Source organism: Rhea pennata, chromosome Z, assembly GCF_028389875.1.
Source record: "Rhea pennata isolate bPtePen1 chromosome Z, bPtePen1.pri, whole genome shotgun sequence".
In the NCBI taxonomy this organism is placed as follows: domain Eukaryota; kingdom Metazoa; phylum Chordata; class Aves; order Rheiformes; family Rheidae; genus Rhea; species Rhea pennata.
Window position 1 is genome coordinate 78,824,875 of NC_084702.1, and position 14,977 is coordinate 78,839,851.

The 14,977-nt window shown below is 48.1% G+C and overlaps 1 protein-coding gene across 4 annotated transcripts in view; it reads left to right on the forward strand.

Annotated features, from left to right (window-relative positions):
- The window catches only part of CTIF (cap binding complex dependent translation initiation factor), a 152,630-nt gene that overhangs the window by 124,218 nt on the left and 13,435 nt on the right, over nt 1-14,977 (forward strand). For all 4 annotated transcript variants that reach the window (XM_062599917.1, XM_062599919.1, XM_062599920.1 and 1 more), the window contains one exon: nt 615-770. In XM_062599917.1, the coding sequence (XP_062455901.1) occupies nt 615-770 (156 nt within the window). The remainder of the gene's footprint in view (nt 1-614; nt 771-14,977) is intronic.

Below are 14,977 nucleotides of genomic sequence, written 5' to 3' on the forward strand. Positions count from 1 at the left end.
ACTCTGTGCTCCCCTGATCCTCTTCTGGCTGGGCAGGGAGCCAGCCTCCTGCTGTAATCTTATGAGACTCCCAGAGAGAGCAGACGGGGGCACTGGGAAGCTCCAGACTTGGCACATGGTCAGCACTACCTCTCCTGAAGATAAAGGAGGTGAAGGGCATGGGCAGGCTCAGCTGGTGTCCGCCAAGCCCAGCTGGGCCACTTGTATTCATTATGTTCCTCTTATGTTTCAGCTGTTGTGGGTTTTCTGTTTTGGTTTGGATTTTTTTTTTTCTGCATGTCCACTCAAGTCTGCATGAGACCACTCAAGTCTGTTAAAGGTGGGGGAGGGCAGGACACTGGGGAAGCCATCTCTATCTTGGATCATGACAGTTATTGTAGAGGTTGGTATTATTTCTACAGTACCTTCTTTATGGTGGCTTTGCAGTGTTGAAATTCCAACCACTCTGCTTGCATTGAGTAATCTCCATGTTTGTTACTAAAGAGTCAGTCTGTCTCTCTTCCTCCCCCCACCCTGCATTTCAATTTCCTCTTAATTCTCTCTCTAGACAGCTGTCGCCTCTCCTGTGGCAGTGCGGTTTTGCTGATGCAGCCTGTTGTCTGTCTCTCTTGCAGAAGGATTTCACCATGCGGGAGGAGTTGCAGCAGCGGGATGTGGAGCGCTGGCTAGGCTTCATCACCTTCCTCTGCGAAGTCTTCGGCACCATGAGGAGCAGCACCGGAGAGCCCTTTCGAGTCCTTGTCTGTCCCATTTATACCTGCCTCAGGGAGGTAGGTAATGCCTTCAAAGGTTTTCCTTATCCACCTGTTGACCAAGCTGCTGAGTTACCATAATGGTTTCTTGATACTTGCTGTATGAATATGAATGCTTCTCACCCTGAGAGTACCTATGTCTGTGTGAACAGTTGGCTTTTCCTGCTTGTTGTGATTTTACTAGTTAAAAACACTTCTTCCAAGACACCTTTGTTCGAGATTGGATTTGCAAATCCCAACGTTACAAAAAATCCCTACCAAGAGAGCATCATGGTTATTAAAAGTAGGTGAGGCCAACCTCTAACTGTCCAAGATAGCTGAACATCCCATTTTCCAGAGGAAAGAGGTGTCCAGGAAGAAAAGGATGGACATCTTTTTGTTAGGCATTCTACCAACACAGTGTGGTTTGTCAGAGAAGAAGTCTATGCCCGGAAGAGTTTACAGTCTGAATAGGCAAAACAGGCTGAAGGGAGGAGAGAAATAAATGAAATGCAATGGCTTAGAGACAGAGGGGGAAGGTCCCAGATGGCATTTCTCCCAGCCTAGTGCAGTAGAAACCTAGCCTTGGCAGTAAGGTAGGAGTTCAGTCACTGAAATTCTCCTGATGATGGTGAACATGGTTAAGGCTGGTGGTAGAAACCTAGATGGGGACAAATATAAAGTGAAACTGATGTGTTAATGCTCAAAAGAATGAGAGAGAAATTTTCACCATTGTCTTAAAGATGTTTGTCTGCTGCTGCTGACTGTAGAAGACTTTCTTAGAAAAATCTATCGTGTCACCCAGAAATGGAGCAGTGAATCTCAAATTGTCAGTAGTGTTTCTGTTGGGCCATAAATAGCTTGCTGCAAAATAAGTTCTGCCCTAGACCTTGGGTAAGGAGAGGGAGAGAGGAAAGAACTGCTAGTAATGACTTTTTACACACATGGAAAGTTTTATCTGAATACAAACACATTATAAACATTTTGTCTTCACAGTAATACTGTGAGTAGAGTTCACAGACAGTGACTGTAACAATGAAGAAGTCTCTGGGAATCTTGTCTAGGCGCAAATATCCAGGAGAGGAAAGAGAGGCTAAGAATAGCATAACTTCTCCAAAATCTCTACCCACAGCAGTATGTGTCACCTCACTGGGAAGATCTTGGCTCCTAACAAAGTCCCCATTCCCCTCAACTTCCCATCAAAGTCATGACAAAATCCAGGCCTAGTTCTCCCACAGTTTCTCTCTGCCCACTCCTGTCTAACCTCCGTGACATCCTGTTCCCTCCCTGTCATCGTGCTAGGACATGGGGACTGCATAGCAATCTGAAGACACATGGAAGGACATGTGGACAGCAGCAAATGAATTTTTCATATTACTAATATTTTTTGCTCCAGGAAAGCCCCATTAAAAAAACTTCAATTACATCAAGGGGTTGTGCATGAATTTGCTTCTTAAAAGAACATCTCAATTCCTGACCAGGATAACTCTGTCTAAATGGTTTTGCTTCTTAGAGAATAAGACTCTAGAGCTTAGCCGATGTTGGTGAGCCCTTCCAGCTGTCCTGCCCTGAGATGATTGATCCATGACTGTCCTGCTCTGTGGCGCTGTGACCTTGACTCAGACTGTTTCCATTCAATGGCTCTAGGTTGGGTTTTCACATTGGTGCTGTTTTTTACTGCTGTCAGCTAATCCTGTCTCACTGGGCCAACCTATGGGAATGAGACTAGCTATTTGTCATCAATGATAAATGGCAAATTTTAAAACAGTTGCCAGAACTGAGCCAACAATATAGCAATAGTCTGGATTTATATTTGAAAATTCAATGGCTAGTGCAAGCTCTAGTGGATTCTTTACACACAAAATATAAACTATGTTGGGAACTCCTGGCAGGTTGGTTCTTTGGGGCAGAGTCTAACGCTTCCCTGTGGCTCAGGAGCAGTAGTAGCTTGAATCTTCTGGGGTTAGAGGTGTTTGGCAGGAACAGTCTAGGGGATGGCCTTTAGCTCTTTCTGCACCCAAGAGAGGACAGGAATGTTCTTGCAGTCCAGCCCCACCAGATGCTCCACAAGACAGTGGAAACTTTCTAATTGTTCAGTGTTGAAAGAGGCAGTTGCACTTCTGCATCCTTCACTCCTCGTCTCTCAGCACGGCCCCTCTTCAGCCTGGCGGGAGCTCATTCAGTCTCACTGAATCAGCAGGGATGGGGAGCTCACTGGGTTAATGCTCTGCTCCTTCACTGAGTTGGACTGGTACAACAGAAGATCAGCTAAGTACTCAAGTCAATGCAAGAGAGGAACAGGCAACTGGGAGAAGAGGAAGAAGGAAGGGGAGGCAGGACTGTCCCTTTTGGCTATTAGACTATTCCTATCCAGAAAAGACCACCACCATAATTTAAATTGCAGCGTCTCCATCAATTTCATTTGTCTCATTTAGCTGCATAAACTTCATATTTAGGGCCTAGGCAGCTTGAGGCCCTCCTTAGTATGCGTTTGGTGCATACTTAAATGGTGCTGCAAGGAGGAGCTGAGTGATACTGCTGGGATCAGGGAGGCAGATGAGATGAGCTCTTGATGTCACTCCCTCCTCATCCAGGTATGTTAAAACCCAGCATAGTACTGTAGGAACTGAGATTTATCTTCAGAGCTGGCTGGAGTATTTAGACATTTATCACATTTAAAACCCTTGATGAGCTTTGAAATGTGTGAAGTGGGCTGGTATCTCCTCCCCTGCCTGCTGGGTCAGGACTATGTGTCCTTGTGGCCTGTCTCGTTTGGGAGTGACCGACAGCCACGGGAATTCCTCAACTTGCCTCAGGACAGGTTTGCGTAGTTTAGCAGCTCTCATCGTAGTTTTTTTTTTTCTCTCTTTCCTGCTATTCACTGTGTGTGTATGCACATCTCTGGGTCTCCTAACTTTACCTCCTTGGATGTCCCACAGCAAATCCTCTCTACTGCCTTCAAAAGTGTGCACTTAGCTCTCTCTGCCTCCATCCACCCATCCTTTGACAATAAATCATTATTAGAGGTGGGATAACATCTCTGTCTCTGGCTGTCCTTTCAGCTTGTCTTGCTTTTTAGTTTGTCTTTTTTTTCCTCCTCCTTTTCCTTTATAGCTTTGGCAGACTCTGCCAAAGGTCAGCAAGGGAGTGGGCAAGAGGAAGGGGAAAGTTGCATGATGACTGAGGCAGGAATGTCTCTTCCCTTCCCCCAGCAAGGCTTCCTCTGCCGGGCTCCTTTCCTCTCCTCCCCTGTAAAGGCTTATTAACATCTCCTGTAACTGCTGGGGCTGAACTCGAGTGGGCCGCTGGGAGGAAGCGAACACGGCAAATGAAGCCCTTGGTGCTGGGTGGAACCGGCTCGCAGTTGCCTGCTGAGGAGGACTCGGAGGTCACCACGGTGGCCTTCCTTGCAGCAAGGGAAGCTGCTGTGTAAGGGAAGGCGATGAGTAAGCCCTGGTTTTTGCTGCATGTCAGCTCTGTCTTGCTTGGACTCAGGGGGGAGGTTGACCTTAGGAAAGGTGAAGCGAGGTAGGGACAGGCGCCAGGAACGCGACTGGGGTGCTGGGCAGCAAGGCTGGTGTAATTTATTGTTCGGAAAGAGTGGTGTGGATGGATTGGTTTTGTGGTTCAGTGGCCAGACTGAAGAATCAAAACAGAAGTTCATTTCAGGCTACGCTGGAGTGATAAATGCTCAGGTTTGTTGGTTAGTCGAACAAGAATTCATCACAGGCTGAATGAAGCATGTCCTTTGGGAACTGGACAGACCGTTGCACTTTGTCAGGCATGGGAGTGGATTTTTACTCATAGCAAAGGAAATTTGGATCACATCTGTAGCTTCACTTGGGTAGCATTTCAGAAGCCAAGGGAATGGCTATACCCCTTTGCAGAAAGGTGACCCCCTACCTGACACAGGAGGGGGCCCAAGTTCAGAGTCTCCAGCTGCAGAAACCAGAGCCCAAGAGTTAAAATATTTAATTTTCAAAGCCCTTCTGAGGTTTTGGGATGAATGGTGTGTAGGCAGGATGGGACATGTATTCACAAAAAGATAAAGGGGTCGAAAGTGGGATTTTTGGCAAAGATACGGTTTGCCAGGAGAAGTAGAAAGTGGATCCAGCCCTGGTTAGAAGCAGTTTTACACTGCACAGTGAACTTATTTGGCACTTTAGACTGAAACACATTTGCTGCTTGGAAGAATATGTAGTTTAAGTTGGACAAGGAAATTAGGACACCCAAATCCAATCCAAAGATTGTTATTGCTGACAGCTGGGGGTTATGGAAAGGAGTGCTTTTTAAGGAGGGCACTGAATGCAGAGGAGAGAGTCTCTGCAAACCAGAGGAGTATCACAACCTTCAAATCTCGGAAGTATGGGAAAAGAATAACAAAGAAAAGTTAAATATAGATGAAAAAGAGCTTTCCTCCTGTTTGCTCTAAGCTTTGGGGAATCCAGAGTGACATGGAAAAGGGCATTGTTCCTTGGGAAAGGCATTCCCTTGGGGGCATGTGGCCTTTCAGTTTGAGCATAGCAGGCCTAGCCCTTGTCTGCCCGGTTCCGGGAAGCCACTCCAGCTTGGACCTCCTTGCACAGAACTGCAGTCCACACCACTGGTGAGATCTTCCAGGACTCTGGTCCTTGCTGAACTTATTTGGCTCAACGAAAAGACTTTTAGTGCTTCTAGGAAATTGCCCTGGCTCCCTTTCTTGATGGTCTAAGCAAGAGGGGTGTCCCATTGTGTTCTCCCAGCCCTGGAGTCATGTGTACTCAACTGTGCCCTCATTTTAATTGACATAGCCATGTCAAATTTGTCCCTGTAAATCTCCTTCTCCCCCCTCCAGGATGAAATGGAGTTAGCTTGTTAACATCCTTGCCACTCTGAAGGCACTGTGCTGTGACCAAATGCTGAGGGCTGCATTCAACAGTACTATAAAACTCAGCTGGCTTTTCAGCATCAGTGCCCATCCTTGGCCCGCATACTTCAGTTTGCATGTCCTCAAAAAACAGTTGAAAATGAGAGTAACCAAGAGACTTCAGTTGTTCCTGCACACTCATATTTCTTCTATTTTTGTGGCCCTTCAACAGAGTGAGTAAATAGGAGGAGAAAATAGGCTAAGATCAAGGACCAGCAAAGTTAGCTGAACCATCAGTGGGGCAGGGGCATTCCAACGCCTTGTGCCTGGTGTAGCAGATATCCCACTACTGCTACAGAAGTAGGGATGATAATGCTATATGCCATCTATTATTAACTGATTATTGTTGTTCCTGGTTTTTCTAGCTCTTCCCTAAGCTTAGTTTGAGCTAGCTGTTCTTCAGCTAGCTCTGTGCTGCCTACAACTGCATGCACTCTGTTTAGATAGATGGTGTTGGCATAGGTCAACCCAACCCACTGCCTGTCCCACTTCATTTCCCCAGTACGCATGGATCGCCTCCATGGAAGAGGAGCATTCGGTCCTGAGGGACTTGACACAGATCTTGGTGATGGCAGGCAATGGCCGAGGCCCACTGGGAAGGGGCTGTAACCGGCTTAGAGCCACTGCCATACTGTGCTGAAATAGGGACAAATCGGTGGTGTCAATGGGTTTGACTCCTCTTCTGAGTCTATCTCATCCTCTATGGATGTTGTTCAGAGGCCAAGCTAGGAGGTTTCCCTGGGTCTGGGAGCTGCCACCTTCTTGCTAGCCCTTTGCCAGGAAGAGCCGGTTTGAGCCAAGGTGGCTCTGATGTCAAGTGCTGCTTTGGATGTATTTGTTCATTTTTATGATGCCACTCAGCAGTCAGACTTGGCTTTACATCCAGGTAACATGAGTTGCCTGTGGCAGCAGAGCAAGGAGGTTAAAAAAAAAAAAAAAAAAATGGCTAGCAAATCCTAAAGCTTGAGAGATGGCAGGCAGGGATGTTACCACAGTCCAGCAAGGCACCTTGCCAATCGGGGCCCCACAAGGGCCCCAAGCCACAGCATGAGCATCACAATGTGGGCTCTACCCGCCTCTCCTCCCCCCCCCATCCTGACCCTATCTTGCCCCTTATTCCTGCCTCTTCTTCACCATATGATCCCAGGACTTCACTGTGCCTCTGCTCTGGGAAGAGGTGGAGAGCTGGAGGGTGCAGATCCCTGATCCCCCACACCTGGTGCATCCTGTAGCTGCCATTGCCATATGAGACCAGGTCCTGCTCCCACCAGGGACTCCTAGCTCCCTTCCAGCCTCTCACCTTCCTAGAGACTCCCATAATTTACCTAAGAAGCTGCTCCAGAGGGAGGTTTTAAGGACCTTACTCTTTTGACACTGCCAGAAGTCCCTTTGCCCTTGTTCTTGGGCAGTCCTTCACTTTCTAGATCCTCTTCTTCAGTCATTGTTTGGAGAGTGAGTGCTTCGTTATGGTTCCTCATGGTAGGAAAATGAGCAGATATAAGACCAGAGGATGATTCAACTTGAAAGGGACCCCATGAGGTCCCTAGTCCAACCTTCTGCTCCAACCAGGGTCCACTATGCAGTCAGACGCCAGGTTACTCAAAGCTTGATCTAGTTGGGTCTTAAAAACCTCTAGTAAAGGAAATGTAACAACTTTTCTGGGCAATCTGCTTTGCTTTCCTCTTGATGAAAAAGATTTTCCCCATACCCAATCTGAACCTTGCTCAGTTCATTTCATGCCCATTGCCTCCAGTCCTCCCATACTGCACCACTGTGAACTGCCTGGCTCCATCTTCATAACCTCTTAGAGGTACGGAAAAGCTGCTCTTAGGTCCTGCTGAAGCCTTCTCTTCTCCAGGGCAAACAAACCGCATTCTGTCAGCCCCTTCTCAAAGAGCAAGTGCTTCAGCTCCCTAGCCGTCTCAGTGGCCCTCTGCTGAGTTTGCTCTGGTTAATCAATCTGTTCTCGTATCTGGAGGCCCAAAACTGGATGCAGTGTCAAGATGTGCTCTAATGAGTCCTGAGAAAAGAGGGCTAATCACTTCCCTTGACCCACCAGCTATGCTCCTGTTCAGACAGTCCATGATGCTGCTAGCTGCCTTTGCTGCCAGGGCACGTGCCTAGGTCAAGCCCAGTTTGTGTCTGCCAAGACTGCCAGGGCATTTTCAGCAGAGCTACTCCCCAGCCAGGCAGCGCTCAGCCTGGATCACTGCAAGAGGTTCATTCTTCTCAGGTGCAGGACTTGGCATTTGTCCTTGTTGAATTTCTTAAGGTTCCTGTTGACTCATTCCTCTGGGTGTCAGCCCTGTCCTTGAGCATATTGACTGGTCCCCACCCAGCTGGGTGTCATCTGCAGACTTGATGAGAGTGCACTCCTCACCTCCTCTGTGTTGTTGGTAAGGATGTTTAACAAGACATGTCCCAGAATAGACCACTTGGATTCTCTTCTTGTTACTGGTCCAGTTACTGTACCAGAAGACTACAACCTAGTAACTACAACCTTCTGAGCCCAACCATCCAAACAATCTTTTAAACCCACCATCTACCATAATATCCTACCTTAGATATAAGCATATTGTGGGAGACAGTGTCAAATGCCTTGGTAGGTCAAGGTAAATGACATCCACTGCTCTCCACTCATCCATAAGACCATAGAAGGTGGTCAAGTTAATCAGGCATAATTTACCCTAGGTAAATAGTGACTGCTCCCAGTCACCACCACCACTTATGCCCAGAAAGGTGTTCCAAGAGGACTTGCTCCGTGATTTTCCCATGAGAAGGGAAGTGAGGCTGACAGGCATATATTTCCCCAAGTTGTACTTATGGCCTCTTCTGAAGATGTGTATAACATTTGCCTTCCCCCAGTTGTGGGGTTTCCCCCCCCCGATCTCTAACTTTGCAGAGATGATAGCAGCCTCTCTGCGACATTGGCCAGCTCCTGGCACCCTCAGCTGCGCCAAGCAAGACTGTCAGGATGCAGCCTCAAAGCAAACGTGAGGAAGTAGTTCTTCACAGAGAGTATAATTAAACTGCAAAACTCCTTCCTCCAGGAGGCTGTGGATGCGAAGTGTTTGCCAGGGCTCAGAAACCATCAGGACCAATTCATGGAGGAGCGGTGGAGGGCTGTTACTCTTAGGGGCTGTAGAGCACCTTGGGAGAGTGGCACTGCATGTCTCCTGCTCTGCTTATGACCAGGACCAGCATACTGGGTTAGGTGGGCCTTTGACCAAACCTGAGATAGCCATTTTTATGTTCTTATTGATGACCCTCGAGACTAATGATGCTGGTAGGGATGAATCAGCCAAGACAACAGGGAGCAGCTCTGGCAGGCTAGCAGAGGGCAAGACAGTTGCTACTCTGCAGGAGTGTCTCCTGCTTCCAGTCTGGTTGGCAGAGATGGTTCTGTTCCAGCATCGTTTAAAATCCTGGCATGGTCCCATCACTTCCCTGCCTATGGTACTTGCTGTTAACTGAAAGCCTCGGGGTGGTGGTGCAGGGAGGATAAATATTCCCTGTCTAATTGCCTTCCCCCCACGTCTGAGTCTGTGGTGCAGTATGTAGGCTGGTATCCACTCCCCTCCCTTCTCTTAGTGCCTGTTATCTCCTGGGGCCATGCTGTGTAATTTAGAAAAATATTCTAACGCGGTAATTAACGTCTGAACTTCAAGAGGGCACTGCCTTTTCACTGTCTCCTTTAGAGGAAGAGAGAGGAAAAACCTTTCCAACTGCAGTCAGAGAAGCTTGGAGGGTGGTGCTGTTTGGAAAAGAAAATTGTATCTTTTAACATGCAGAGTTTTTTTTAATCATTCTCACTTTTTAAAAACTATCAGCCTTTTGAGTCAAAAGAAGGTCTTTGACAGTATAATAAAATACTAAGATTTTAAGATGATGCTCCCAGTCAGAGAATGAGACAGTTTGCCTCTGTTTATCATATAAGTGAAGACACTGAGAAGGTTGGATTCTGACCTTGGGCTGCTCTTCAGCCCAGGTAATTGAGTGTGGTTGAACCTGACTAATGCTAGCACACAGACAACTGGAGAAAGAACTCTTGCTCGGGAGAAAATAAGCCCCATACGAAGAAGAATGGTTCGGGGGAAGAAATACATTTTTAATCATCGTGCCTCAAGAGGTAAGCTAGACTCTGAGCTGAGCTCCAAGAGGAGGAACTTTGCTCTAGAGTCCCAAAGAGGTATCTCCCAGAGGCATTGATGTTAACTGGTTTTGTGCAGGGGTCTCTGCCAGTCCTGTTGCTGGTTGTATAAAAAAACCCAATATTTTTGTCTCTAGTCCTGTATAATCCCTGATTCTCCTCACCAGGAACAGGTAAAGGATGCCATACGAGACACATTGATACCGAGACTACTTTGCACTCTTGTCGTGCCCTTGAGCTACGGAAGCCCTCGGGTGCTGCACAGTGGTACCGCTGGCATCCCCGCACCGGGAGCAAGCGCAGTGGGCAGCGAGGCATGGGGGACAAAATGGGAGGTCCTTTCTCAGGGAAAGGAAGGAGCCAGCGAAAAATGAGAGGGAAGATGTAATGTGCTTTGCTCAGGATGTGGGTGTGCGTGGGTCACACAGAGGGTGGATCAAAAGGGAAGAGATCTTGAGGGAAGCAAAAAGAAAGAGCAGATTGTGGGTCAGGGACACGGGAGAAGGAAGAAGAGAGAAATATAAGGAGAAAAAACAAATGGGAAAACGCAATAGAGGAGTCCAGGAAAGTCCAGGGGAGGTAAGGCCTGGAAAAGCAGGGAGAAAAGGCTGGGACTTGGAGCAAGTAGGGTGCATCTATCCACATGGTGACTTGGACCTGTGGGCAAGTGGCAGAAGATAGCAAGGGTCTGAAAAGAAGAGCCAAGGACTAGTGTTGGTTAGCAGAATGAAAAAGCAAACAAGCAAAGCGACTTCTGCACTCTGCCCTCTCTGTCTGCCCAAGCCTCTCTGTGTCCCCTCTGACCATTACCACGTCCTTGCCCTTGCAGTGCACAGCCCGGTGCTCCCTGTTGCCCACGCGGTGGCCCAGAGCTGGGAGGAATGCAGCCGTTGCTTCTCCTCTGTATGAGAGCCACCCTCCAGCTCCTAGCAGGGACATCTTCAAGCTTTAATGTCTGTTATGCTACTTCCCATTAAGCTGTGAAGATCCCTTTAGCCTCATCTGCCTCTCCCTGACAGGAGAGGCTTGTAAAAAGGAGCCTTTGAAAGCCTGGGGAGGCTGCAGGCAGCGGCGAGGGGAGAGGCATCGTGTGGTCCCAGACGGGCAGATGAAAAGACGGGAGGAGCTGGCGCTGCTCTCCCCACACACGTGTGGTTGTTATACGGCTGTCCTCTCCGAGAGCTATTTCTTAGTGTTTAACGCTGATAGTAATCTACAGAGACATAACTACCACAAGCCACACCTCTGAACATGGCTGGTAGCTGCTGTGGTTAGATTCCCCCAGGATGGCTTTCTTGGCTCACAGGAGGCCTATTCAGCACAGACAAAAGCCTTCCCAGTTCAGAAGCTTCCCTCCTCTGGTGCCTAGTTGTCCTGGAGCTCTGGATTACATTGGCAGGGGTAGATCCAGGCAGCTCAGACATCTCTGAGGGCTTCACATGGATCTGAGTGCGCTAGGTGGAGAAGCAGGGCCATTGTCCGTGGGGCTGTCCTGCAGCCGCCGGGCATTTGCTGGCACTGGGAGCTCAGCTGGTGTGGGTGTACGGGCGCCCGTGAGCACCGTCTCCTGCAGCATCTCCTTCTCTTGTCTTTTGCAGTTGCTTTATTTAGGCTTCGCCTAGGCTTCAGGTTTTGTCAGCAGAATGACGCTCGCCCTATGAAAGGATTGCACGCACGCATAACCCGCGGAGCAGTATTGGCAAAAACTCTCCCACAAGTGCAGCTTGTATAGACAAAAAATACTGCCTTTAATCAGTGTAGTTTGTTTTGTTCAGAGGGCAAGTTTAAAGTAAAAGTGCTCTTTTGTCAGAGCAAGCTGCATATTCGCTGCAGGGAAGGGGATACCGGTGTAGTTTTACCAGTACAAGTCCCCCAGCGACTTTTACACCATTACATCCTGAGCTCTCCAGGGCAAAGAGCCTCTGCCTTGTAAATGTAGAGCTGTGTAAATAATGTGATAACGACAATTCAATTCACTGCATGCTCCTTAATTTTGTATGGAGGCACCGCAGAGAACATTTGAGGCAGAGACTTATGAAACATTCCACCTCAAAAATCTGATATTATTTGAGAATGGATCAAAATGAAGAAGACTGCATGATCCTTCTGAACCCAGCTGCTGTGTTTAGTATTTTGTGTTCGGGAGCACGTATTCTTAGAAAGCTACGGGACTTGTTTAGTTCCAGCCAGCGAGCTTTACAACCGCAAAATAGGGGAGGTGCCAGAGATAGAGTTTCCAGAGAGAAAACGTGCTCCCATTTATCTAGCTGCTGACCTAGAGGCCCTGAGATTTGTCGTCTTCCGTCTAAGCTTTTGGTGCGGTTACTGCGATGTGCAGCAGCTCTGAGCGGCGGCAGCAGGATTTGGGCCCGCAGCGGGCAGCTGCCCTCGCTTCCGCAGGCGAGGTGGGCAAGCGTGGTCGGCTCTCCGCGACCCGCTCAGAAGGCGGGGGAAGTAATTACGGCAGATAAGAAACGAAGCTAGATATCATCTCACAGGATGGTCCCTCCTCCTCGCGTGGCTTTGTTTTTGCCTTTCGCCCCGACGTACCAGGCATTGTTAGCTCCCCAAGCCCTTTCAATTGGATATAAACATAACTATTTGCGTCTGCTGCCATGCTCTCTCAGAACAGCCAGGAAAGTGGAGAACGTCCGGCGGGCAAGGGTGGAGCCCTCTGCAATCAAGCGCGATGGTCTCGCTGCTTTTTCTTTCCATGTTTTGTATTTCCCTGGACCCTTGGGGTGAGATCACATCCTCTGCTCCCAGGGTTATTATGTCTTCAGACAGGCAGGATGAAGTCTGCCAGCTGGGTGGCTCTGTCGCTCACACACAGGCTGGGTGGCTCGCTCCCTCTGCCTTCGCCGCGCGTGCATGCTCGAGCCCCTCTCCGAAAGTCTCCATGGCTCCCATTCCACCAATGAGGATGGTAACCTCCACCTCTGCCTGGGCTGCTTAATGGGAACCACCAGGCTACTGGTGGATTGCACTGTCTGGCTTGATGACTGACCAGATTTTCTTCATCATTGTCTCCAGTAATTGCCTTTTAATGATTTCCATTCTGGTAGGAATCTTCCAGATTTGGGGGGAGAGTCATGTTTTATGGGTTTTCCTTGTCTACAGTGGAAAGGAATAGGAGGAGTTTCCCATGACTGGGTACAGGATTTTGTGCCTCTGGCCTTAATTCAATTTACTTCTAAATATCTTTCGTCTGAGTTCCTCAGGAGTCTAATAAGGAGGATAACCAACATTTTTGGTTTATTCAGTGCAGTAAACAAACTAATCTCTTCTTACCATCCTCCTGGTGTGTCCTAGTTGGGTAATAGGAGAACAAAAATCTCCTCCTCAGCTAAGAGCAGCATGCTGCTGTAAAGAGAGTCAGTGTCACTAAATGAACTGTTTCATCTTGAATATGTTAGGGCAAGTACCTCCTATGGACATGGCTGCACGCATGCCTCTCACTGTGGCTCCTGCTCAGAGCTCCTCTCTCCCCTGTGCCACCTCGTCTGTGCAGCAGTTTGTGGGGCCAGGCAGTGACTCATACCAGAGGCCTCTTCCTGGTGGAGAGTTTGACTTGTCTTAGCATGGAGTCTGAGACCAGGCCACCACAACTGAGGTGTGGGGAGAAGGAGTCAGGGGGAGGGACCTCTGCATGCTGGCATTGCTGTGGGAATCACCATGGCCCATGTGGCTGTTTTTATCAGCAGAAGGGCTTGATCATCCATCTTAACTAAAGCCCTGCATCTTCCTTAAAGACTTGCAACAGTAAGTTGATAAGGGGCTTCCAGAAGAGCAGAAGATTATTATTAATGTATTTCTGCAGAGAGCTTGTGAAGTGCAGCCCCTTCTTTGCACGAGCAGCAAAACTGGCTTCTGCTCCGCATCTAGCAGACCTTGGGACTTCCATGAATTTATTAGGGTCCATTAGACCAGCAAGAGTGTCCGTAGAGCCATGTTAGCAGCACAACATATCCCTCGCCTTAATAGTGCTTCAGTTCTGTGAGATGATCCCAACCACTGAAGTGGAACAGATCAGTCTGGCTGTGAGAAAATCCACTATGGCCTTTCCCAAGGGCTGCTCTTCTTGAAAACAGGATTGGAAAGCACAGTCTCCCCTGCAGCTTTTGAAGTATGCTATTTTCTTTCTGTTTATGCTCAGAGTAGCATAAGTAAGTGCATAACTCCTTCTTCCTAATCTAAAACTGTCTGCCTCTTTTCCCACCAGTGGCAATGAATCCCACCAGTACTTTACTACAAGTGGATTATATATTTTCAGCATGTTTGATCTTCTGTTGTAATGGTCTGCACTCCCCAAGGGGAATAAGAGTAGGCACCGTATTGACCTATGTGTTAGATTAAGCATACGCCTGTGGGTCGTTACCATGGAGCAGTTGCAGCACTGGGTCTTCATGCCATAGGATGTCCATGAGTCCATGCAGGTTGTCACCTTGAAGAACCTGTGACCAAAACATAGGCATTCAGCAGGGAACCAGAAGAAGAGGCACAAGGACTGCAGGCAGTTGGCCTTTGCTGTGGAGATTATCTGAAAGAAGTCTCAAGCTTTTCATGCCCATCCAAAGGGAGTAGACAGAATTGACCCTGTCTGGGTGAATATTTCTAGAGGTGGAAAACCTTTCTGTGTTCTTACACTGGAGTCATCCCCAAAGCATCAGAAAATACTGCATGCTAAGAGCTACTTTGTGGTAAGCATTGCTTATTTCGTTTTGCAAGCGATATTGCACATAGTAATTAGTACTATGCCGTATAGGAATAACATCGCTGCCCTTGTAAAAGGTTATGTATGCGTTTAACTGCTCCCACTCTGTTTCCAATGAGAATGGAGCTAAAGAAGACAATTAAACCTGCAGTGATAAGCAAAGGGACTGCTGCTCAGGTTCTTCAGCACTGCTCGCAGTGCTGGCATCCCTGAGAACACCAAGTAAGCAGTTTAGCTTCTCTGTGTCCCAGTTAATATCTGTAGAAAGTAGATAATATACCCAAATAAGTGTGGCTATGGTTAGCTCTCCTGTTTGCTCCCAGACCTGTTCCTCTCGCTGTCTGCACTTTATGTATGTCAGTTTGTTGTCTTTTGGAGGGAATGAGCTGGTTCTCTCCATGATGAAACACAGCAGCAGTTCTGGGGTCCAGAGACCAGTCACTAGGGCAGTGTGGATGAAATGGCCCAGTTTAATC